The 25,318-nt window shown below is 32.7% G+C and overlaps 5 protein-coding genes across 13 annotated transcripts in view; 2 read left to right on the top strand and 3 right to left on the bottom strand.

The window, feature by feature from the left end:
- Window positions 1-91: 91 nt before the first annotated feature.
- On the bottom strand, window positions 92-4,915 carry LOC105209595 (coiled-coil and C2 domain-containing protein 1-like). Of its 2 annotated transcripts, none has more exons than XM_029038714.2 (7): window positions 4,697-4,915; window positions 3,011-4,600; window positions 2,803-2,954; window positions 2,460-2,739; window positions 2,253-2,404; window positions 547-685; window positions 92-375 (listed from the first exon to the last, which is right to left on the bottom strand). In XM_029038714.2, the coding sequence occupies exons 1-7, from the start codon at window positions 4,751-4,753 to the stop codon at window positions 256-258; spliced, it is 2,490 nt and encodes an 829-aa protein (XP_028894547.1). In that variant the 5' UTR covers window positions 4,754-4,915; the 3' UTR covers window positions 92-255. The 2 variants fall into 2 exon arrangements, with proteins under 2 accessions (XP_028894547.1, XP_011178363.1); XM_011180061.3 differs by having other exon boundaries at window positions 547-637; window positions 4,697-4,912.
- Window positions 4,916-5,156: 241 nt separating this feature from the next.
- On the top strand, window positions 5,157-5,783 carry LOC105209592 (NADH dehydrogenase [ubiquinone] 1 alpha subcomplex assembly factor 2). Its single transcript, XM_011180056.3, has one exon. It carries the CDS (start codon window positions 5,256-5,258, stop codon window positions 5,706-5,708), a length of 453 nt encoding a protein of 150 aa, XP_011178358.1. The 5' UTR covers window positions 5,157-5,255; the 3' UTR covers window positions 5,709-5,783.
- Window positions 5,734-8,262, bottom strand: LOC105209591 (nucleolar complex protein 2 homolog). Its single transcript, XM_011180055.3, has 2 exons — window positions 7,120-8,262; window positions 5,734-7,040 (listed from the first exon to the last, which is right to left on the bottom strand). The coding sequence occupies exons 1-2, from the start codon at window positions 8,179-8,181 to the stop codon at window positions 5,799-5,801; spliced, it is 2,304 nt and encodes a 767-aa protein (XP_011178357.1). The 5' UTR covers window positions 8,182-8,262; the 3' UTR covers window positions 5,734-5,798.
- A 560-nt stretch (window positions 8,263-8,822) lies between these two features.
- On the top strand, window positions 8,823-15,567 carry LOC105209590 (dnaJ homolog subfamily C member 7). Of its 5 annotated transcripts, none has more exons than XM_011180051.3 (5): window positions 8,823-8,957; window positions 9,132-9,444; window positions 13,641-14,093; window positions 14,176-15,020; window positions 15,160-15,567. In XM_011180051.3, the coding sequence occupies exons 2-5, from the start codon at window positions 9,332-9,334 to the stop codon at window positions 15,243-15,245; spliced, it is 1,497 nt and encodes a 498-aa protein (XP_011178353.1). In that variant the 5' UTR covers window positions 8,823-8,957; window positions 9,132-9,331; the 3' UTR covers window positions 15,246-15,567. The 5 variants fall into 5 exon arrangements, with proteins under 5 accessions (XP_011178353.1, XP_054084065.1, XP_011178354.1 ...); XM_054228090.1 differs by having other exon boundaries at window positions 8,860-8,957; window positions 9,187-9,444; XM_011180052.3 differs by having other exon boundaries at window positions 8,909-8,930.
- Window positions 14,773-25,318, bottom strand: part of LOC105209589 (uncharacterized) — a 25,150-nt gene continuing 14,604 nt past the window's right edge. For all 4 annotated transcript variants that reach the window (XM_054228085.1, XM_029038745.2, XM_011180047.3 and 1 more), the window contains exon 3: window positions 14,773-22,877. In XM_054228085.1, the coding sequence (XP_054084060.1) occupies window positions 21,750-22,877 (1,128 nt within the window). In that variant the 3' untranslated portion in view covers window positions 14,773-21,749. The remainder of the gene's footprint in view (window positions 22,878-25,318) is intronic.

The following is a 25,318-nucleotide window of genomic DNA, read 5'->3' as shown; positions in this document are numbered from 1 at the left end:
TAAAGTAAGTTATTGGTTGACAACAATAGAAGATTTTTGAATGATATTTAATTCCTATATTATAACTACCGGAATCTAATTTAAAGTCATATTCCTTTTTTGTTTGGTTTGTTTTATGTCAACTTTTATTATATAACTATATGCAAGTGATACCATTTAATATCAAGACGAAATTGCGAAAATAAAGACATAAGTAGATATAAATAATACATTTTAAAATATCTATTTTAAATACATATATACACAATCGACAAACTATGAATCCACTACCAACCATTTCTCTTCAATATGCTCCACTTGTTTCGTAAGAATAGGGTTGCGTACACGCAATTTAACTTCTAATTTACCACCAACCGTTTTTCGGCCATCCATTAACTGTTATAATCAGAAAACAAATTTTAAAATAATTTCTTACAAGTTTTGTATACGTAGTTAGATATATACATATTTAAATGCATTCGGACTTAAGGATATGTATATGTATGTATGTTTTAAAGGATTTCAGACAATGCGGCGAAATATATGTATTTTGATTTTTTGACTTACATTGAAAGTATCATGTATATCACATTTCGTTTCCATAGGTTGTAATTTCACATTAACCGTTCCTATAAGGATATCTGAGCGTAGAAAACCTCTGAAACAACACGTAGGCAGTACACGACTTAGTCCACAAAAATCTATGCTGCATTTTTATAATTTTTTTTGTTGTATGTAAAGCATTATTTATAATAAGCGTTATGTATACGTATATATGTGAAAAAAATAATATGGGTATTTCCGCCATGTCGAACGGGACAATCGTACACATTTCAACTAAAAAAATATGAACTGAAATGTGTTTTAATTTTGACAGTAGGCTTTTTTAATAGCCCTTCATTAGCTCCACATTTATTGTTAATGTTGATTTTGGAACGGTTTTCATTTTCAAGATGATTGCATAAAACCAAGGCATTCGCACGGGACAAAAAAAAATGGAAGTCGTTTTTGGGGACAACGATTCAAACGGCGATTTCAGCGAATTGTGAGGCAATATTCAAATGATAATGAAAAATAAAAAAATTATTTAACAACAAGTCCAATAAAATGGCTTAAAAAAGTAGTAAATGTATTTATTTATTTATTTTAACTAATATCCAACGAGAAACACAACAAATATTCTATAGTATGAAATGAAAATAGTATTATGAATGTGAAATACAGTTTTTTTTAAGAAAATGTTGTCCTCGGGTATAAACATTTTTGGATTTTGTTATCTGCTAGACTTTTCGTTTGATAACTGCTCCCACTCCATCGACGGCTCCTTGCAAAAAAATTATATTCTAACGAAGACTATTTTAATTATTTTATAAAATCAACCAGGCTTGATAATATAAATTTGATTTTAAACTGAGAGCAGTTACAGTAAAAAAAAAATAAATATTTTAGAAAAGCGACTAAAGAATTTCTTAATTTTAGTTAAGAGATTTATCAAGAATATAATATGTCTTAACGCACGACTTGTCACCTTTAAAGGCAAACGATTTTCTTCTGACAACATTGTTAAAATGAGCACTCTTATTTTGATTTTTAATTTGTCACCTTTAAAGGCAAACGATTTTCTTCTGACAACATTGTTAAAATGAGCACTCTTATTTTGATTTGTAAGCCTATATCCTTTTGAACAAGGTTTTTTTTTATTTTAATTGTATAAAAATTTACTGTTTATACCCAAAATTTGGCGAGCTTGCTTCTTATATTTCCGATGCAGTGGATGCTTTCTTATGCATTTTATTTTGCTCTTTGTACCCTTATAAAGGTTTTACACAAAGCAAAAAATTATACATGATATATTTCTTTAACAATTTTGACGAAAAAACAAATGCTGTAGAAAAATCGAAATCTGAAAAGTAGCTCCTATGCGACTTGGCTTTCGTATATCTCGTAATTGGTTATGAATTAATTTAAAATTAATTAAATATAAATAAATTTAAATATTTTCCTATGAAAATATGCAAAAACTTTGTAATTGTAATAATGTTTAATATTTTGTCTGTGGTGGACCTTTTGGCGGAAATGCCCATATATAAACGTTTTGGAATTTATGAGTAAAAATACCATAGATATATATAAAAATTGGTTGATTCATAAACAAAATCTAGTTTAATATATTTTGCGTCAAATTTTAGGCTAATTTAAATAATATTAATTTGTAAAATGTGCAAATAAAGTAAATTCGTATTGAAGATGTTTTTTACTATATTTTAACTTACCCTCGAGAATATACTTCAAATTTTACATGATGTCTTTTAAATATACGTTGAAACTGTCGATTTCCTCGATGGATTTCAACCTGGAAATGTTGATCATAGTCTGGACTATCATTATTTTTAATTACTGAGGTTTTGCCTTTAAATGTCTCATCCTGAAAATTTTGGGTATGTTAAAGATATCGGAAAATATGAAATTTTAATTCTTACATTCATTAAAGGAAATTCAATTTTTACGTAAGTATCAACATCCTTTGGGTTAGGTACATTATAATTAAGGCCTCGCACAACAACAATTTCTAATTCGTTATCGGAAAGGTCTGTATTGCAATGCACAATATTAAAGCTTCGTTTCTCATAGTGAAATTTAGGCAAACTGAGGTTTTTATGCTTTGAATAACGCACTAAGTCCAAGTCTTTCTGCACGGTCAATGCTAAATTTTCAAAACGATTCATACCGGCTACATCTCCCATGGCCTTATGATGATCCCTATTGTTATTTGAAAAACCAACATATTTTTCATTAATTTTCATATCGTTCAAATATTTTTACCTTGTATTTTTGCACATCATTAATTGTTTGGCTAATTGTTCCTCAATTCGTACACCAATATCCGACAACTCATTATCAGGGTCACATTCTTCGGTAGTAACAATAGCAAATGAAGCTTCTAGATTTTCACGTTGAGATGGCGGCAGTGGCAACTAAAAAAAATCGTACTGTACTTTGCTTTCCATGTATAGATAATACCTTATAATACCGAAGTAAGGTCAACTGGCAAGCCGCTACTAGCTGCATTTAACAAAGAATCAAATCCTTTATATATTTTAAGATATTCCTTAGCCTGGTCAATTTCTCCAGCTTTCTTTGCCTCTATTGCTGCAACTTTAAATTCAGCTTGTCGGTCAAGAAGAATTTTCATCTGCTGTTCAGCTAAATTATTTTTTTGTTGATTTCCTGATGTTCGGGTAGTTAGATCGAGCTTTTGCGGTGACGTTTGAGACGTAACTGGTATCGGTGTTCTTTCTGAAGATTCTTCAGCGGCACTCGTGTCATCTTTTGGTGTTTCAGAATGTTTGGGTAACACAGTATCTACCGGACCACAGGAATTATTGTTGGATGTATTTTCTGAAGGCAACGGACCAAAACCTGGTGGAACGGGCAATTCATCATAAACAACAGATTTGCCAGCTTTATATTGTTTAATTGCGTCTTCATATTGTTTCACAATGCGACCAAATCTACGCGCTTTGCTAGAATTTCCTTCTGCTGTCGCCGATTCTTGTACGGATTTATATTTGTCCAATCGTTGCTGAAGAGCTTCTTGCATGGTAAGCAACATGCTATTGTTATCTTTTACATCAATTTGGTCAACGTTTTCATGTGATTCAGGGACTTTCTGAACGCTCTTCTTGTCTTCTTCAATATTTGTTTGCAATTTGGATAAGAAATCCAAAAATTGATCCGGTGGTGGGGGCATATCACTCAAATCTACTTCTTGACCACCTTCTGCCATTTTTATGACCATATCAAACTTTTTTACGACTCTGAGAAATTGCATTGCCATATTCGTATTCCCATTCCGCTTTGCTTGTAGTGCCGCAGTTTTATATTGATTTTGGCGATATTTCATTTTGTCCAAGTTTATTGATCTATCATGTATTTCATTTATAGGCATATTTTGGGACGAAATTGATTTTGTTTCTGATTCAGTTTTAATAATAGGCGGTGGAGGTGCTGGGCGACTGGGTGCCGTGTCTGTCAACTTGTCACCTTTTTCAGTAAGCGGTTTAACGCTAACTTCTGGTGGAACATCTTCTATTTGAATTTCTCTACCCTTATTGGCTGCTTGTTGTATCTCCAATAGAGTTTTAAGAGCTCTACCAAACCTTCGTACCTTTGCACTTTCGCCTGCCTCTTTAGCACTCGCTTCAGCCAATTTATACATAATGATACGCTGCTGAATAAGCTGCAAAATGTCTAGACTAGTTGTAGGCAAAATAGTTTTTTGCTCTCCATCCTGATCAGCAATTGTAGTATTTGAATCCTCGTTTTCCCTAACTAAGTCAAAAGATTCTTCCAACCCTGAAATGCTGTTCAATTCACCTAAAAGTTCAGTGTCATTTTCCAAATCTGCGTCATTTTCATCATCGCTGCCAATGTCTCTCAGGCTTTCAGCTACCATTTTTTCAAGATCAATATTTTGTTCTTGTTTATTTTGAGGCTTTCGCGTCTTGCTCATTCCATTTGTAATAGCAGCTAATTCATTTTCCAAATCACTATCATTTCCTTCCATTTCTGCATAACCCCCCGCAGGATCGAAGTCATCAGGAATTTCTGTTAGACCAAACTAAGAGGGTACCAACATTACCAACAGAATTGCCGTTGATGAGTCATTCACTTTTGTAAAATACAAATAATTCTATATTAAAAAAATTTACTTTACCTGTGATAAATCATGAATTCTTCGTTTATTCGGTTCAGATTTCTTACGTAAAAACATATTTGGGTATTATTCGACCCTTTAATAATTATTTGTAATTTCTACGAAAATATCAACTGAAAAAGTTATTGTAATATTTATATGTCGTCACTGTGTTCTTCAGGTTTCTCAGTTCTCAGTGTTATTGTTTTGAAGTACTATAATTTGCTCAGCTGATGTCGAACTGTGTGTCATTTTTTCGCATGTAGGGCTGTGTACACATGGAATTTTTTATTGTCCATTGACAAATATATATGGTAAACTATTTCGCTACAATTTGTTTATATCTCTCGCACGAATTGATACAGTTCTATATATTATCTTTATATAATAAAAATATAATGTATCACATTTTATTAAATAACTACAAGATTTCTACGTGAGCAGATTTTTGTTACTCCCCAACACTTTTTCGTTTATCATCTGTTTATTTTACATCTTATTCTTATTTACGCAACACTATTAAAATTGCTACAATAGTAGGATAATTTACGAAGAATAGTGATATATCTTTTAAACAATAATGGCTTCAAAAACGCCATCTCGTGATCTTATTAAAATAATTATCAACAATTTTCTGAAATCGTTACGACCTCGACAGATAAAAGGAAACTTCATAGGGGAAGATTATTTCGGCAATAAATATTATGAAATTCCTGCAAATGCATCATTAGGGAAGAGGAAGGCCTCCCGATATTTCGTACCGTCAGATAAGGAAGCATTCGATCAAGAACTTACAGCTGAATGGGAAGCATGGTTACGTGGTCGGAGAAATGAACCACCAACTCGTGAAGAGCTAGTTAGAAATTTATCCATAATGGAAATGAAGCGGCGCAATGCTGCAGAACTCGATGCAACGTATGGAGCAAAAGATGATAGAGGAAAGTTGTTGCCCAAAGAAAATGAAACAATTGGCACTTTCCCCAAGTATAAAGAGTATGAAATTATACCTGGCAAAGATCCAGAGAAAAAGTAATTCACATGTAGGACTTTGCCATATATTGAATGTAAATAATATATAAATTTATTATTTAAATTAAATACAACTTAATTATGTACTTTCTTTTCACCAATCGTCAATGTCAAGCTCCTTCACTATGTCGACAATTTCTTCATGTTCCGATTCTTCTAATGGTATATCAGCTTCCCGTTCTGCCTGTTTATTTTGATTTTCATTATCCAATTTATTTTTTCGATTACCTTTTTTCTTAATGTCTTTAGTGTTTTCTTTATTTATACTTGTCAATAATTGTTCGTCATCTTCGGATTCCGATGGGAATAATTCGACTTCACCATTTTCATTCCTAATTTTTACACCACCTTTGTTCAAACGCTTTATGCTTGGAATATCATAATCTATGTTGATGTTGTCAATTTGAGCAGCTTGACGTCTCTTCTTAGTTTCGTGAGTCTTCAACCAACTTTCATAGTAAATAGCTAATGGTGTTCCCTTATTATACACCTTTGATTCCCAAGATTGAACTTGAGCTATATCATTGAGAGAAAATGTAATTTTTCTTCGTTCTTGGTCGATAAATCGTGCATTTTCCTGAACCTTATCCAACAGTTGTTTTATTTTCCTTGAATAATTAGCATTGCGACACAGTTTAAGATAACTTTTCAGTGATAGTACCGTTGGAACAACTAAATCACTGAATGCTAGAGATGCTGACTCATGCGCCAAGTAGTCTAAAGTGAGACCATTCACTTGCTCGATAACTTCATCACGAAACCCATTTTCAGACAATTGGCCCTTGTTAAGTCTTAAAATACATGTAAACTGCAATGGACGCATCGAGGCAATTGTATGCTTGCGGTTAAAAGTATTGCTGCGCAAAACTTCAATAATTAATGGAAGGATTGGTATAAATATGCGTGTTTCTCTGGCCAAGGTTATCAGCACTTTTATGCAATGGAAACGTAATGGAAAGTATTGTGCAGTTGGTATAAGACGAATCACTCCCAATGTGATGGTAACAAGAGGATATACAAGAGGTTGCAATTGAGGCTTGTTGGTTGTAGCACCTAAAAGGTCAGCCCATAAACGCAGAGAATTAACATACTGCCAATTATAAACAGCCTGAAAGCTATCCTTTTTTTTCAATATGACCGCATTGCGTAAATGAATCGCCAGTTGTCGAATGTAAAGAAATGCGTGCTGATAGGAAGTGTTTAAATCCAAAGCAAACATTTCTACTAGTGACCGTCGCATGAAATTTATGCTGGGTAGAGTGTTTGGGGACACAAATTTTGAATTACGCACATATGAAAGATACATAGCTTTTAGGACATGGTGCAGCATTGAATCCTAAAATTAAAGAAAATTAGTTGTATAAAATAATATAAAAAAGAAAAAATAATAATATTTAAAATCTATTCATATTAACCTGTTGATTACGCGTTATTTTCAAAATACAAAGAAAAGCCAGCACTCGAATCGTTTCATCCCCCGTTGACCAAAGTACAATTAACCGTTTAAGAATAGTTTTTCCAAGAGATGTATACGAGGCAATCATACCAGACATTTGATGTAAATGTTTCAATAAAACTGACAGTATGTTTGCACTAGAGACTTGTTCTAATAGTCGTATAAGATCAGTTAAATAATATCGCAAACAACCTCGCACCTTAGCCCATTTTTTGGTTTTATGAAGCGGAGTTGTTGATCGCGAATTCAAACCTAATATACGAAGAATTGCGGGCTGAATATGCAATACGCAAAGCTGCACAACGCCGTTGAAAGTTGCTGAACCGACCACTTTGAAATGAGTTTGTGTTACATTTCTTTCGTCCGCTGAAATACTTGCCAACGCAGAACTGAACGCCTGAATAACTTTACGAACGATTTCCACGGAAACATTTTCCTTTTCTAATTCTATTTGCCACTGACGCAAAAGATTTAATGTTACTTTTTCGGCGCCACCACGTACGGAGTCCTCATAATCATTCTCATAGTCACTTTCATCGCTCGCTACCTCTAATTCTTGATTAGGTGTGTGGTATTTCCTTTCATTATCATCTATTTCTTCATCACTATTATTTTCATCAACAGTGGGATTATTTTTACTCTTGAGCATAGCGATGTTACTTTCATTATCATCCTCAGATTCATCACTGTCAAACAAATTGAAATCCAATAATTTTTTATCATTTTGCTTTAAAAAGTCATAGAACTCAGGATCGATATCTTTCAAACTTTCAAGCTCGTCTTTGTGAGATTTGAGCGGTTTCTTTATATTTTTCGAGGTTTTTTTAATTTGAATGGTTGACTGACGTTTTTTCTTAGATTTTTCCATTTGTGCTGTGTCCACATTGTTTAAATCAGTCAAATTTTCAACTTTATCCTTAACTTTTTTTATAGCCTTTAATGCCTGTTTTGGCTTAGTTTTTTTAATAGTTGATAAAGGTTTAGAATCAAGTAATATCCTATCTTTTTTAACAGATTTCATTATTACTTAGGAAACGATATTTAGTAACAGATAGAACAAATTATTAAACAAAAGCATGTGCGTTTAAAAAAGTGTTACCAGATATAAAATTAATATCTCATTAACGATTTACTATCAACCGCCAGATGGCATATCGTCCGTGTTTATATGGTGTTTTGTTTTGGTAAATCCAAAGTGTATTCAACAAAATGAACTATCTATTTGACATATCCTTGTTTGACAATAAAATAGGAAACAATTCATGTATTTGTTTACATTAACCCGTCTTTTTCTTTATCTTGAACAATATGAAGGCACTTGAATACATATTCTAAAAAAATTTTTTTTTTTGGTTTGATATTTGTTTACTTTTGAATTTCAAAATTTGAATTTTTGAATAAATGTTAGGATTAAATCAATGGCAACATACATGTCAAATTCGGGTAATGAAAAATTAAATGTCATATATTTAGTTCACTTTGTTGAATACACTTTGGGCAATTCAAATATTACAGTCGTCTACCATTTTTAAAAGTCAAACAATGAAATAATTTATTAAGCAATAGAAAAGCAATTTAGGTATTAATAGGTCTAAATTTCGAAATGTTTTTTGACTTTTATCTATAGGTTTTTAAGCAGGTCAAAATTAATTAATTCTGGCAATACTTCAATCAACAGAGTTGTATAGTGACTCATCAGAAGGATAGAAAGACAAAAGATAAAAAAGAAGTGGAAAGATTTGTTTTCCTTTTTATTTTGGGGCCCTATAGGTAACATAAAGTTTTTTTCAAGCATAGGTAGGGAAATGTGTATAATGTTGAATATACTTGCCAATACTTGCGTATACTTCAGACAAGTCGAAAATCAGAAAATTTAGAAAAATTGTTAAGCGTGTTATTTAATATAATATTAACTTTATTAATCTTTAATCAATTTGGCCATTCTCTTTGTGCGCTGTCTTTCTTTTCCAGTGGTTTCTTTCCTTATATTTTTTATTATTTCTCGGTAATTGCAATCGGCGTGAAGTTCTGCACGCGTTTTGGTCGGAATTTCGGTTCTCATACATTCGTATATTTGTTGGAGTCGCCTTCGGCTCCAACAGAAAGATCTTGTAATTAGGCAAATAAAACTGTTATAGTAAAGTCTAGCTACTTTTGGTGACTTATATTTGATGGATGAAGTGATTGTATTAGACAGTGACAACGAACAGGAACAATCATCAGACATGGAGGTTGAGACAGTAGAACTGGATGCCGAACAAATTGTCCCCAAGGATAATGCAACGTGAGTACTCATAATATATGCAATTTTTTTTTGTACTTTTATAGGATTTAAGTGAATATGTACAAATAATTTTTTTAGGAGCAAATAATAGAAATGATAATAACATGCAATTGTGTGTACATATGTACATATGTAGTATATAGACAAATTTGTGAGATGTTTAAAAAAGTGAAGAAATTTGATCCTATATATGTACATACTTACTGAAAATATATTTTGGTATTATTTAATTTTGGAACCACATAACATTTCATTTTGCAGTTTGCAGTTCCTCGGAGAACTATGAAAACTCCACTAATTATATGAAAATTTGATAACATGTTTAGATTAAATAACACTAGAACTGATTTGTGTTATATATTATGTTGCATTACCACATTTGTAGATAATGTAAATTATATTTTTTGACATAGGTGCGGTTTTAAAATATATGCATATTATCTTTATTACTTCTAATTCATATAAGAGCGAAAGTATATGTTTTCGTGTGGCTTATCTGAATTTCAGAATTGATTCGTTCCTTCCTGTATTTTTTTAAATAACATATTTTAGGTAAATTTTATATTTTGTGGTGTTATCCAAAGTTTTAGCATAGCGCAGGTAGCAGATTTAACTTAAATGGAAACATATTTTAGCATTTGGGTTCTAAAAAATAATCCATTCGCGATTTGTAAACTTATTACGGTTTACATCGGCATTTTTTTAAGTTTTCCAACTCTGATTATAATGATTAATCTATTCTCCTCCGGTAGTGCACTTTTTGAGTAAAATGAATTTTTGAAGCATTTTTGGTTTCTTCAATTAGTTTGATTGTAATGCATTTCGCAAAAATGGTCTGTTTCATAATATTTAAACTCTCATTAACAACTATAACCGTCTTAGTTTCCTAGTCTTCAACTCATCTCCACTGTATTTTTGTTAATTGCCAGCAATAATGGGAAGTTGACGGTTGTTCATTATTTCAATATAGAATCTGGATATTAACAACTTTTAATTAGTTAATACATACTTAAAATTTACAAAGAAATCGAGTGATCATGAAGCCATTTTCTTATGTGCAGCACAACGGTTTTTAGTCGAATAAGCAAAAACAAAAAATATTAAATTATATTAACTAATTTTTTTATTTGCAATTTTTATCTGCTAAATATAAATAAAAAAATAAAATTCATAACACCAAAAATGGATTGTAAAGCTGTGATGGAAAATACACGACAAAACCTTTAACTAATTTAATAATAATTAAGGTAACAAATCTTGCATTCTAAAATGTTAACTGTTAGTTTTTCGTTGGCTTTTTGGTAAATGCATACTCAATTGGTGACCCAAACTGTTATACTCTTTGCAACATAATTCGAGAATATAAAAAGCTTAATGAAGAAGCTTTTTATATTTTCATTGCACTTCGTTACTCATACATTTGTAGGTAAATAAATGATCGATAAATATTTATGCTAAACTATCATGTGTAAACATATGTACTTATACATATATACTTTGCAAGATTAAAAGAATAGCATATTCAAACAATGCACATATATTATTGAATATAAAAACCGCTATCGCATCAGTGCGTTTTTTGCAGCGGCGCGACCAACTAAAATAACTGCAGCTATTTAATGCAATTATTAAAAACAACTCGACTTTGAAATCACTGGCAAAAGTTATAGACTATTTGTTTGAAAAAAATATATACAAGTATTTTTTCTCTGTCACAACTGTTTATATACACAAAAATTGTGCAAACAAAACTTGTCTGAAGTAAGAAGTTTCTTCTGTTTGATCTATAATTGTGCGTATTTTGAACATTTGGTTAATTTGGCAGTGTTTAGCTATTTTTAAACTATTGTACTTAAAAAAGCAACTAAGTACATACAGAAATTGATGAAAAAATAGCCAGTAGTATTCTTACAAAACTATAAATACTTACAGCACACTGTGGAGGTGTTTGATACCAAAAAATCGCATTACAGCAATTTTATTTGTTCTTAACTTATAATATTTGTAATAAAACGTTTGATTTTACAAGTGCCAGCATTCACAAAAGCTTATCACTGCAAAATAAATAAAAGTAGCACATGAGGCCCACTTTCGAAGCGTCTTTAGCAAAAATGATATAGTAAGTATCAATTGCCACATACCATTTAGAAAATATTTAAAAAAAAATCGTTTAATTTATCAGCCAATGAAGTACTACTTGGAAATTAGACAAACAAACTATTTGTAAAATATCAAAGGTGAAAATTATATTTTTACTTGACTATAATATATTATTATTTGTAAAACATACATATAAAGATATGTATTTAAATACTACTAGAATTCCAAAAATTTTGAATACGAATTCCTTGGCGAACTTATAGGAGGTACATAAATGCAAATGTATAATTAAAAACCTTACGTCAATACGTCAAAAGATCACTATGTGTATCTAAGCATGTGTGTTTATATTTATATTCATATTGATCTTATGGGATTTAGTTTCTAAAACTAAAACAATCGGTTGGGTATTGGACTAAACAATTTTTTTCCCGGAAGGTTAAGTCATAAGTAAAAAGAATATCCTTTCTATGTTTTTCGAAGTTAGCCTGCAAATAGGCAATATTTGCCCTCGAATTTCGTAACTAGACTGAAAAGCATTGACTTTTAATCGAGTTTCTTATTTATCGGCGCAAAACAAAGTTACGAATAACTTAATTGATCCTCATTTGCTTTATGCTTACATGAAATTGCAACAACAAGCACACGAAATGAACATTAGTAGTACGGAGGGCATTGGCCTACATTATTTAAATTTTTAATTAACGTTTTTTAACTTGGTGACCCCAAGGTACAAATAGAAGGATATGTTGATAGTAATTCTATATATAATGATCAATTATTTGCTTACTCACCGAATCTGTTGTACAGGCAAAGTATTTAACACGTACATGACTTTGAAAGTGAGTTTTTGGTGGTATTTGAATTGGGTAGTTTTCGGTGTTTTTTTTTTTCAAGTAAACAAAATATGGATTAATAGCTGTTAACAATTTTTCATCTTGCCGTAGCTGGCGATAAAGTGGTACTGTAATGGCATTCGATACCGATCACACAATTGGATTTGAATAAATTTGCGAAAATGCAATTGAAATTTTTAAAATATCAACTTTTCTGATAATATCTGAGCTCTATGGTATATAGTTAATTGAGTTTCAACATTGGACATTGAAACGATTTTATACTTGAAGAAAATTTAAAAGAATAACGATTAGAATAACGAGAATCACTCTTAAAATAAAATCAAACGTGTTTGTCACATGATTTGAAAGCTTAACAATTGTAATAAATGAACGAACCATAATCGAGAAGACCCTACAGCCAAACTATTAAGGAATAACATTCACCCTAGTTGCGTTTAGAATATTGTACTTCGTACTTTACATTTGATAGAAGCAATTTGAAATTGGAGTTAACGATGTTTTTATAATTGTTGATATTCTTTTATGTCAAAAGTATTCTTTTTTGTTTTTAATGTTTTTGTTCGAAATTCAAAAATTTTTGCTATCGTATCGTAATTTTGTTTTGTTATTTGTTTTTTTTTTTTATGGATAACAAAAGAAGCAGTGTAATAGCGTTAAGACATGAAGTTGCAAAATGTCCCAGTCGGGTTATTTTATTGCAGTTTAGAAAGATGTAAGGCGCTTGCATGTCTAAAATGTGTTATGACTGAACATTCTTAGATACTTTTCACATAGAAAAGTATTTTCATGTATTAAATAAACAATAACAAACAAAAGCAAGCACCTATTGAAGTAACTAATACTGTGAAAGGTACAAATCAGATATTGACTAAATTTGAAAAAGTGAAATAAAATAATTTAATTTATGTATTCAATAAAAAATAAATAACTACACAAATATGTTACGTGTAACGAAAGGTGTTGGACAAGCTATAGCTTAAATGATTTGCTTATGAAGGATTCATCAAGACGCCTCCTCTACTCCACTCAATTTTATTTTGCATCAAATAGCCAATATATAAAAGTTTATTGTTAACTTCCTGGTTTGGATTGGCGGGATCACTGTAATAGAATAATATTTTGCTTTTATATAGTATGATAACTCGAAATATTCATACAATGCCTTATTTATGTATATACATATATTGTATGTTTATAATTATTTGTGATTTATAATATTTCCTAATGTTTTTATAGTATTGCTGAAGAGAAAAAGAAGTTGGGTAACGACCAATATAAAGCACAAAATTACCATGCTGCGCTTAAGCTTTACTCTGATGCCATTCAATTGTGTCCTGACTTTGCTGCGTATTATGGCAATCGCTCCGCCTGTTACATGATGCTTTCCAACTATATAAATGCCTTAAGCGACGCTCGCCAAGCAGTTCGTCTAGATCCGAAGTTCGACAAAGCGTACGCACGGATTGCCAAATGCTGCTTAATAATGGGCGATATGGTGGGTAGCGAGCAAGCAATCAAAAAGGTGCTCGAATTAGACTCACAAAGCAATGCTGTCAAAGTAGAACAACAGGGAATGCAGCAGTTGCGTCTGCTGGAGAAGACGATACAAACAAATTATGACTCTAAGGCGTACCGCAATGTAGTGTATTATTTAGACAGTGCATTGGCTATTGCTCCAGCCTGCCTTAGGTTTGTTTATATCAAAGATCATTTGGGTCGTTTACGCACTTTTTGCATAAAATAATTACTGTGCAATTTTATTACTTTACAGATATCGTCTGCTCAAAGCTGAATGTCTCGCATTTCTTGGTCGCTGTGATGAAGCTGTTGACATTGCTGTAAGTGTTATGAAGTTAGATACCACTTCTGCGGATGCAATATATGTTCGTGGCTTGTGTCTTTACTACACTGACAATCTTGAGAAAGGTATATTGCATTTTGAGCGTGCGCTCCAGCTTGACCCTGATCATAAAAAAGCTAAAGAGATGCGAAACAAAAGTAAAGCATTGAAAGACATGAAGGAAAATGGTAACACTCTCTTTAAATCGGGTCGTTTTCGAGAAGCACAAACTATCTATACGGATGCCCTAAAAATTGACGAGTTGAATAAGGACATAAATTCAAAACTGTTGTACAATCGAGCTTTGGTAAACTCAAAAATTGGTTCTTTGCGTGATGCTATCGCCGATTGTACACGTGTTTTGGAAATTAATTCACAGTATCTGAAGGCACTGCTTTTACGTGCGCGTTGTTACAATGATCTAGAGAAATTTGATGAGTGTGTGAATGACTATGAGGCGGCATTGCAGTTGCAGAAGACTCCCGAGATTAAAAAGTTATTGCGAGATGCGAAACTTGCCTTAAAGAAGTCTAAGCGTAAAGATTATTACAAAATTCTTGGTATATCACGCAATGCTACCGAAGATGAAATAAAGAAAGCATACCGTAAAAAAGCTTTGGTTCATCACCCTGATCGACATGCTAACAGCAGTGCAGAAGAACGTAAAGAGGAGGAGTTAAAATTCAAAGAAATAGGTGAAGCTTATGCAATTTTGTCAGACCAACGTAAAAAGATGCGATATGACAGCGGTCAAGATATAGAGGATCAGGAGCAAGGTAATCATTGTTTTTTTTTGAATTTTTATAAATACAGGACGGGATGTTAAAAAAGTTTCATATACATAAATACATCGTTTCACCTATCATTGAATTTCTGTTGACAACAATTTTGTTTTTGCTTTTCTTTCTTTTACAGATTTTGATCCCAACCAAATGTTTCGTCATTTCTTCCAGTTTAGTAGCGGAACTGGGCCTGGGGCATCTTTTGGATTTGAATTTTAAATGCCGCGTGGCACAAATTATGAAGACCACAACCAGAATATGCAACATAACATGTATTCTCAATAACGACGTACTCGTGCAAACTCAAATATAAAAGCAGAACCAAATTGTTAAAACCTTGTTTTCGCTAATTCGATAAAAAAATGTGTGGAAAATAAAATTATGAGCATTTTAAAAGTTTTAAAAAATTAAATTCGTATTGCGTAAAATTTCAAAAAGTTTATCATATATGTATATAGCTAATTGCAGTAACTTCTGGTAACATAATTTGACGAGACGACATATTAAAAGTTTTAATAAAGGATTCAAATATTTATTTCAATTGAAGTATATCATTACACTCCAGCAACAATTGAATATGTATTTTTTGCTTATGTTGTAGAAAGAAATATTCTATAATTTACGTCCTCATAAGATGAACGACAGCACAAACTATATCAGTATTTGTATTACATATAGCTACGGATTGTTGTATACAGAAAACAGAAACAACATCCCTATTGTGAGTGTCGACTGCCAGTAGAATAGACCACAGTCGATTGAGGGATTATATTCTAATTTGCTATTGGGTAACTTGGTCGACTTGGGTAACATTTCTCCGACCTGCTCAATGGCAGTGAAAGTACAATACCAGGAGATGGCGTACCCGATTCCCCAATCGATGACGATGGAATAGATGTTCCATTACCCGACCATGAAGAAATTCGAATAGCAATTACCCGCTTGAAGAACAACAAAGCGGCGGGGGCCGATGGATTACCGCCGAGCTATTCAAATACGGCGGCGAAGAACTGATAAGGTGCATGCATCAGCTTCTTTGTAGAATATGGTCGGAAGAAAGCATGCCTGACGATTCTAATCTTAGTGTGCTCCAATCCATAAGAAGGGAGACCCCACAATCTGCGCCAACTACCGTGGTATAAGTCTCCTCAATATCGCATATAAAGTTTTGTCGAGCGTATTGTGTGAAAGACTAAAGCCCACCGTCAACGAACTGATTGGACCTTATCAGTGTGGCTTTAGACCTGGAAAATCTACAATGGACCAGATATTCACAATGCGCCAAATCTTGGAAAAGACCCGGGAGAGAAGAATCGATACTCACCATCTTTTTATCGATTTTAAAGCTGCCTTCGATAGCACAAAAAGGAGCTGCCTTTATGCCGCGATGTCTGAATTTGGTATCCCTGCAAAACTAATACGGCTATGTAAGCTGACGTTGAGCAACACAAAAAGCACCGTCAGGATCGGAAAGGACCTCTCCGAGCCGTTCGATACCAAACGAGGCTTCAGACAGGGTGACTCACTATCGTGCGACTTCTTCTTCGACTTTGATATTGATATCATCGGAAGCAACAACCGCGCCGTTTGTTCTGCGTTTTCCAGACTAGATAAAGAAGCGAAGCGTATGGGTCTGGTGGTGAATGAGGACAAGTCGAAATATCTCCTGTCATCAAACAAACAGTCAGCGCACTCGCGTCTTGGCTCCCACGTCACTGTTGACAGTCATAACTTTGAAGTTGTAGATAATTTCGTTTATCTGGGAACCAGCATTAACAACACCAACAATGTCAGCCTTGAAATCCAACGCAGAATCACTCTTGCCAACAGGTGCTACTTTGGACTGAGTAGGCAATTGAAAAGTAAAGTCCTCTCTCGACGAACCAAAATCAAACTCTATAAGTCGCTCATTATTCCCGTCCTGATGTATGGCGCTGAAGCGTGGACGATGACAACATCCGATGAGACGACTCTTGGGGTTTTCGAGAGAAAGGTTTTGCGCAAGATTTATGGTCCTCTAAACATTGGCAACGGCGAATACCGCAGACGATGGAACGATGAGCTGTACGATTTATACGACGACATTGACATAGTTCAGCGAATAAAAAGACAGTGGCTACGCTGGCTAGGTCATGTTGTACGGATGGAAGAAAACACTCCAGCTCTGAAAGTATTCGATGCAGTACCCGCTGGAGGAAGCCGCGGAAGAGGACGACCTCCACTCCGGTGGAAAGACCAAGTGCAAAGTGACCTGGCTTCACTTGGTGTTTCCAGTTGGCGCCAAAAAGCAAAAAGGAGGAATGAGTGGCGCGCTCTGGTGGATTCGGCTATAATCGCTTAAAGCGGTTCCTGCGCCAAATATATATATATATAACTTGGTCGAGAACAATCAAAAATTTCTAACGACTAAATAACTGTCGCCGTATAAGCGATTGCAAAGCATTCATAGTCGATGGTTGAGCGAGTGACCGAAACTTATGTAAAATAGCACCGGCAATCGCTATTTTAGTACTAGCCGACACTCACAATATGGTTGACTATCACAGGCAACTGAGTCGGTCGTCGCTTTTTTTGTGTATTATCTTACTGTCATCCCGTATTATAGTATACACAAATATCAATATCATTAAACTACACCACTGCTTACAGTTCAAGGTTTGGCTATATTTAAAGAAAAAGTGTACGCGTTGTATTTTACGTTCGATTAATTTTTCAAATAATCATCCCTATTACGAGTATCGACTAGCAGTAGATAATCGACTACTAACTGTTTTTACTTGACTTCATATTTTTTAGGTGCAATATCGCTCATTTACATGAATAGTGTCACAACTCAAAAAAGTCGATTTTTCAGGAGAGCTGTTTAAAGTTTACAATTGAATATAGAAAAACGCCATACGTTTATTGACTAAACTAGTGGCGTGTAATATATATTAAACACAATGCTGAGCATAAGTAGACTAAAAAGAGTGTACTAAGGCTTTTTCTTAGGCATAAACGTGATCCCTTTTGAATTATGTCGTTACCTCATAACCTGAATGTGTCGATTTTACCGAAAAAAATCAACATGAAAAATTTAATAACTTTATCACAAATATCGTTGTTATACAAAATGTGTCGTTTTTTCTGAATAGAAAACCAAATTCACCCTATGACAAGATGTGTCGTAACACAAAATATGTCTTTCTTTGAAAAAAAACATGCCTTAGAAAATAATGGCAAGTAGGGAAAGCCTAAGTTCGGGTGCAACCGAACATTTTATACTCTCGCAATTTATTTAAAAAAATTATAAAGATAACACACAAATTTACCCATAAATTCGGCACAAAGTTTAATATAATAACGAAAGTCATCATATATTCTTATAAGGGCTGAGGTAACTCCTGAACCGATTTCATTCATTTCCACCAGCAAGGTACACTATATACAAGACTATACGCTTACATAATTTTGCTAAGATATCTCACATATTAACCAATACATATATACGGAATAAAGCCCAATGTGTTTTTGAAAAACCTATAACCTATTTCCTCTGAATTGCATTAAATTATCTGAGAGATATACCCATATTTTCGGTTAAAATTTACCTTTAGGCGCTGAGTTCAACATGATCGATATCTGGGGCCTTGAAAAGTTATAATCCGTTTTCGACAATTTTTTCACAAGTGAAGCCAGAGATGATATGCACTATTTGTGTAAAGTTTTATTCCGCTATCTTCATTGGTTCCTTATGTATATATTATAAAGTGAAGGAATCAGATGGAAAAATTGAGTTATAAGGAAAGTAGTCGTGGTTGTCAACCGATTTCCCCCATTTTTTATCCGTGTTAATAGGGTTTCAAGAAAATATTATATACCGAGATTTTTTTTTACCCATAAGTAGGCGAAGCCACGCCAATTTTTCATTTTGTAAAAAAATCTGAGTGTAGCTTCCTTCTGTAAAATTTAGTGTTTCTGACGTTTTTCTGACTCTTAGTAATTTTCAACCTAACCTTTGTATGGGTTCATCCAAATATGCCCCTTCCTAATGCGATCCTTTATTCCAAATTTTTTTTAACTTTATTTATGGCTTAGTTATGACACTACAGATTTTTGGTTTTCGCCATTTTGTGGACGTGGCAATTTTCCGATTTTGCCCATCTTCGAAAGCAACCTCCTCAGAGAGCCAAGGAATACGTGTTCTAAGTTACGTTAAGAAAGCTCAATTTTTACTCAAGTTATCCGTTGCACGGACGGACGGACAGACAGACATCCGGATTTCAACTCGTCTCGTCATCCTGATTATTTTGATATATAACCCTATATCTAACTCGTTTAGTTTAATGACTTACAAACAACCGTTGGGTAACAAAACTATAATACTCTCTTAGCAACTTTTGTTGCTAGAGTACAATAACGGTTCAATTATCAAGAGGTTTTTTGATTTTGATATACATGCCCTTGGCGTGCGGTAAAAATTGCTTACTTTGGCTGTAGCAGCCGCTAAGGATAGATGTCAGACGCCAGACATGTTTCCGTGTGTAATCGTAAAATCGGCGTCTCTCTCGCTTATATTTTTGGAAAATACTTGATTTTATTCGGTCGGAGGCGGTGATCCAACTCTATTTATCTAAAATTCTAATTTAAATGGAAAAGTTCAATAATTACAAAAAAATAATTTATATACTTACTATTAAGGTGCGGATTTAATATAAATTTCAATTTCGACATTAATAAACCAAAGATATACATTTATTTTTTTATCCATTTTTTATAATTCAGTTTTGCAAATCATGTCATTATTTATTATCTGAAATTGTTTCTAACTAGTAGGTACATATATATGAATGTACATTAAACATATGTATATCATATACAATATTAAAAAAATCTTATGATTAAAGTTCTTTCAAAAAAGGTACAGTATAATTCGTTTTAGTTTTCCACACCTATTTTAATTAAAAAATACATGTTGTCTAACAATTTAAATTCTTGTAATTTTATAAAAATATATATTACAGCTTGCATAAGATTCTAAAACATTTATACATCCCATTCAGTTCAGAGAACACATGAAAATATGCATAAGCACAATTATAATTTGGAGTACAATATACTAACATTATCCCAAAGACTTTCTGCGATTCCATTTATTGTGACCAATAAAGATCAAAAGATCTTAATATGACCATCACCATACTACATAAGTCAGAGCGTGTTTTATATAAATATAAATTAATACTCACAATTATAATATGCTTTAATTATGATTAAAGACCATATATGTATTGTTTTTTGAAAATATGAAAAATTGTGTTAAAAACAAAAACTGTTTACTGCTTTATTACTTTATTAATTTGACTATATGAAGAATGGTCAGGCATGGACATTTGTCAGTCACTCTACACGCATACATATTAATCCGATATAACTTATGCAAATTTAACACCAATCGATTTATATGTAATATAATATATATGTATTCACTACATCTTTTAAACGTATACGTGTATTTATGTTTAGGACCTCTCTTTACCTATATTTAGGTTATTATTGTATTTTGCATTGTAAAATTTCTTAAATATAGTGTATATTATCAAGAATATACAAATATATCAATAATTAAAGTATATCGATTAGAAAAGAAGGAAATTAAAACATAAAATATTTATCAGTAATTTTCTTATATTAAAAATGCCTATTAATATTTATGTACTTCTTAATGAAGGTTTTTTTTTATTATTTGTTTGTTTGTAGTTAACTGCTCACACAGTGTATATTTGTTTTAAAGGTATATATGTATGTTCATTTTTGTATTAAAAAGATGACTGAAAAATAAGCGAGGTACATAATTCTTTGAATTCATTTCAATTGATTTTGTTCCTTTTCGTTGGCTCAGTTTTTCAATATCAATAAATATATAAAACCTTTAAAAAGGGGGAGGGGTTCCTAACACTCACACTGACAGATTCGTGACTAGATTACTGATTACACTTGCAACTGATCTAATATCTATTTATAAAAAATACTTAGAAACATGCAAAAACGAGTTGACTGATGCTCAGAGAAATTGGAATAGGGAATTCATTAAAATAGCTTATTATGAGCAACAAATTATAAATATATAAATAAGAGAAGTGAATTCATCAAATATTTTAGTTTTTATATGTAGCTAATCGAATAGTCAAACAGGGAGAAAATTTTTGAAAATTTAAGAAATATTCTTTTTTTTTTAATTTTTGGTCCTGCACATTAAGCACTTGTGCAAACACAAAAGCATTTTTATTCATCGAAGGGATGACAAAATACCAGATAATTTCGGCCACAACTGTTGAAAATTGAATGTCAAAACAATTTAAGTTATTAAGTAGGATCCAAAGATCAGAGTGCATACTCAGCGCATGAACTTATAAACAGGTATAAGTTCATGTAAATTAATTTATGTATGTATATATACATATATGAATTTGTACTGCAAGGATTTTTATATAACTTTCATATGGGTTGATTCTTAAATATATTGATTTCATAAAAATAATATATGTATGTACGTGTGTAATTAAACAGGGAAATAGATAGTTTTGTTTTTTTTTTAGGTTATTCGAGTACCAAGCAAAGGAACTACACCTTATTTCATTACGTTCTTTTTGTATAAATTTGTTAGGAAACATAATCTACTGCGAATTCTGTGCTATATTTTCTTTATAATTAGAAACCTTTACGAGGCTTTGTTAGCTGCTGTCACTTAGGTTGGATGTGAGCGTTTCGTTCTAGCTCGTTGAATTGTCCATAAAAAAGAACTTCACTAATTAATTTTTCGGCTATGATTCTTTGGGTGCGGTCCATTGATCGGAGCTTTAGTGTAACATTCGATCCGATGAAATCGCAATCATCTTTATTCAGACTTTCAGCATAAATAGCAGCTGCTGCAGCTGCCGCAGAAGTGGATGCCGTATCCTGGGATGCGCTTTTGTTGCGTCCACTAGTGCTTGTGGCAGTTTCCTCTGATAAACTTTCGTTAGATAGTAAGGAATTCATAAGCATTTGCCCTGCGGTTGGTGCGGTGGCCGACACGGAATTCAGTTTACGCATATTGAGCGGAGTGAATTTCTCATCTATCGATTCTGATGAGTGGCGTAAATTTCTTGGTAATACAAACTGACTGAAGTTTATGCCTTTAGCTGCGGCGGCAGCTGCCGCGCTAACGCGCAAGTCTTGAGCAAAATCATCAGGATCAACTCCACCGATTCGGTTCTCATCGGTGGAACTATATGAACGGTGAGAATCGGGTGGAGCTGGAGGATGAGGGGGGTGAAAGTAATCTACGAGTTCGCGCTTTATGTCCAACTCGTCATGGTCGCGCGTAGTACGGCGGCGCTTTTCGTGCGTTTCAATTGTGTTTAGTATGGGACTAGAACCTCCATCTCTTGACTCAACGACAGCTCCATCTACACCGCTTCTACGTCCGATAATACCACAAGTACTAGCATTGTTGCATATTTCTGTTATAGCGGTATTACCAACGCAACCGATATGAGCACCGGCGTCGCTGCTTCCGCTTACGTTGTGTAAACTGGACGGTGTTGAACGTTCGCGTTTAGTTAATATTTCATCTTTTTCTTCAATGTCTGACGATTCCATAGGTTTTTGAGGGCTGGCGGTTATATCACTGTTACTACTTCCACCGAAAAGGCTTCGCGATGCACTGCTGGCCACGTTCATTTCACTTTGCGAGTTTGGGAAGGACATAGGTAAAGGAACTCGCAACTGGTTCCGTTCACTATCGATTGGCGGTGAATATTGGCCAACTGTGTTCCATGTATCTAATGTCGTGTTACTGGCTATCAGCATCGGTAGGCTTATGCCCATCTACAAGAGAGATATAAAAACGTTTAAAATAAATGAAAAAACATTATACGTGTTATTTCTTTAGATAATCGCGCTTAATGAATCCAATAATCTTTACGTATGAGTACAGTTAATATAAAGATAACTATTTGTAAGTGTAATTGTAGTATTAGTCCAGATTACATACTTATATAATGACAAATAATAACATTTTTTTTTTATTTGATCTTTCAATAGCATATGATTTTGAGATACTCAAGTATGAAGTATATACTTTCTATTTTTGAGATAAATATTTGAAATATCGCGTAAAGTTCGTTTTATGTTACGCCAGATAGCCTCAATGCCTTACCTAATACATTACTTTTACCTACAAACTATTCCATAAAACCAACCGGCAAGTTTAATATTATCAAGTCCTGTGCTAATTCGGTGCACTATAAAATGGTGATTTCTCAAAATTAGTTGTATTGGTGTTAAGCAAATTTTTATATTTCATTCGTATATTTGTTTATAAATTAATTGATCAAAATCCCTTTATACACTCATGGAAACGGGGGTGAGAGTTATGAATGTAAATTATATACCATGCAACGAACATTAAATTCAAAATTATTAAATAATCATATAAGATTATTATTGACAAAACTTTTCAAAACAAATACGATTATTTCTAAATATGGGGAACCCTGACTCGAAACTCTACCGATATCTCTTGTCTTTGTACATATATACAAAATTTCATATTAATATTTCAATTTGCTTTAGTTTTATATTTTTTGTATTAATATTTTGATTTAATTATTGTTGCTATATATTTGCGACGAATGTTTTTTGTTGATTTATATTCTTATTTTCTGTTGTTCATAAATGTGTATGTGATTCAGATTATTATTATTTTGTTAAAGCAAATAAAAATAACGACGTACTTTCATATATACTTATGATTTGTACAGTAGTTTTCCGAAATAACGAATATTCCTTTTAACGAAAACCGCTTATAACGAACAAGAAAATTTGTTACATTGAGTACCTTAAATATCGAACATCGGTGATTTGTAAGTACTCGGTTTAACGAACAACATGAAGAAGACATATGAAGAAAGAGGAAAAAATCAAATACGATCGAACTGATAGAATCGAAAATAAAACTTGAAAAAATTCAAAAGAAAGAAAAAATTATGAATTTCATAATAATGATTAAAATTATTGATCAGCACCAAATAGAAGTATAAGTGTCAGAAATAGTCCATTTTGGAAAAATTTAGCGGATTTGAGTTGATTTGTTATGGTTTTTCATTTTTAACAAATAATTAATAAAACAATTTATTAAACTGCAATTTACGTTTACGAAAAATATACCTCTAAGTGACTACTCGAATTAACGAAAAATTCGATTTAACGAACAGGCCTGAAAATTAGTGTGTTCGTTATTTTGAAAAACTACTGTACCTACATACATATGTATATATAGATAGATGTATCTGGATATATTTAAACTTGGTGGGTATTGTACCAAGTGATAGACTTACAATAATGGGCATATCCCTGCAAAAATTAATTGATTGTGCCATATTGGAGTACTCCGTAAACTGCTCTCCGAAAACAACAAATGACAGACAATATAAAAATTTAAATCTATAGAAATCTTCGTTCAGGACGTTATTTTTGCCAAATTCGAGTCACAACACGAAATTGTTGTATTGCCTATTCCATAATTTTACATATAACAATATATAAGCTTACTAATGACCGGGTCACGCGTTACGGTGGCTGTAGATACGGTGTACGTTAAATTATATTCTAGTTAACTATTTGATAATGTCAAATGAGTCACTAATTATTTAATAATATAGCCAAAAACGTTATAGCCGTTTTAAATTTCTGGCAATATGTGTTTTATATATATCTTAAAGTTAATGTCGTCAATATAAAAAAGTGATGTGTTTTATCATTTCGCTATAAAAAGGATTGATTTGATCATGAAAGTAATACGAAGAATGACCGGCAAAGTTTATCGGAAATCACCAAGAAGTAGAAAACCCTACAACCGAAGAGTTTTCGTTTCCTATAAATTAATATGCAAATATTATATTTTTATTCTGATATTTTCATTACTGCTGACAGAAATTAACGTTGTGTTATATTTGAAGATACAATCCATTTCATCCCTTGAAAAATAATGCCCAATATTGATCAAATAGGTCAAAGAGTAATGGTCCTTGCCACGCCCATTATGCATTATTTCAGTGAAGCTCTTTCTGTTAACGCTATTATAAAATTTACTTCATTTAAAGTTTTTCGTCAGCATTGGTTGATTGTATATAAAATCTCGTTTGGTCTGTGACCTCGCCAATTTACATAGCAATAAGACACAGAAAACCCATGTGCATATCGTGACCATGTGCTTCAAATTTTACATCTTAATGTTAATTGTTATATTGAAACCAACCTTCTCACAG

Source organism: Zeugodacus cucurbitae, chromosome 3, assembly GCF_028554725.1.
Source record: "Zeugodacus cucurbitae isolate PBARC_wt_2022May chromosome 3, idZeuCucr1.2, whole genome shotgun sequence".
Taxonomy (NCBI): domain Eukaryota; kingdom Metazoa; phylum Arthropoda; class Insecta; order Diptera; family Tephritidae; genus Zeugodacus; species Zeugodacus cucurbitae.
Note: the sequence above shows the minus strand (reverse complement) of the source record. Positions and strands in the feature narration are given on the sequence as shown.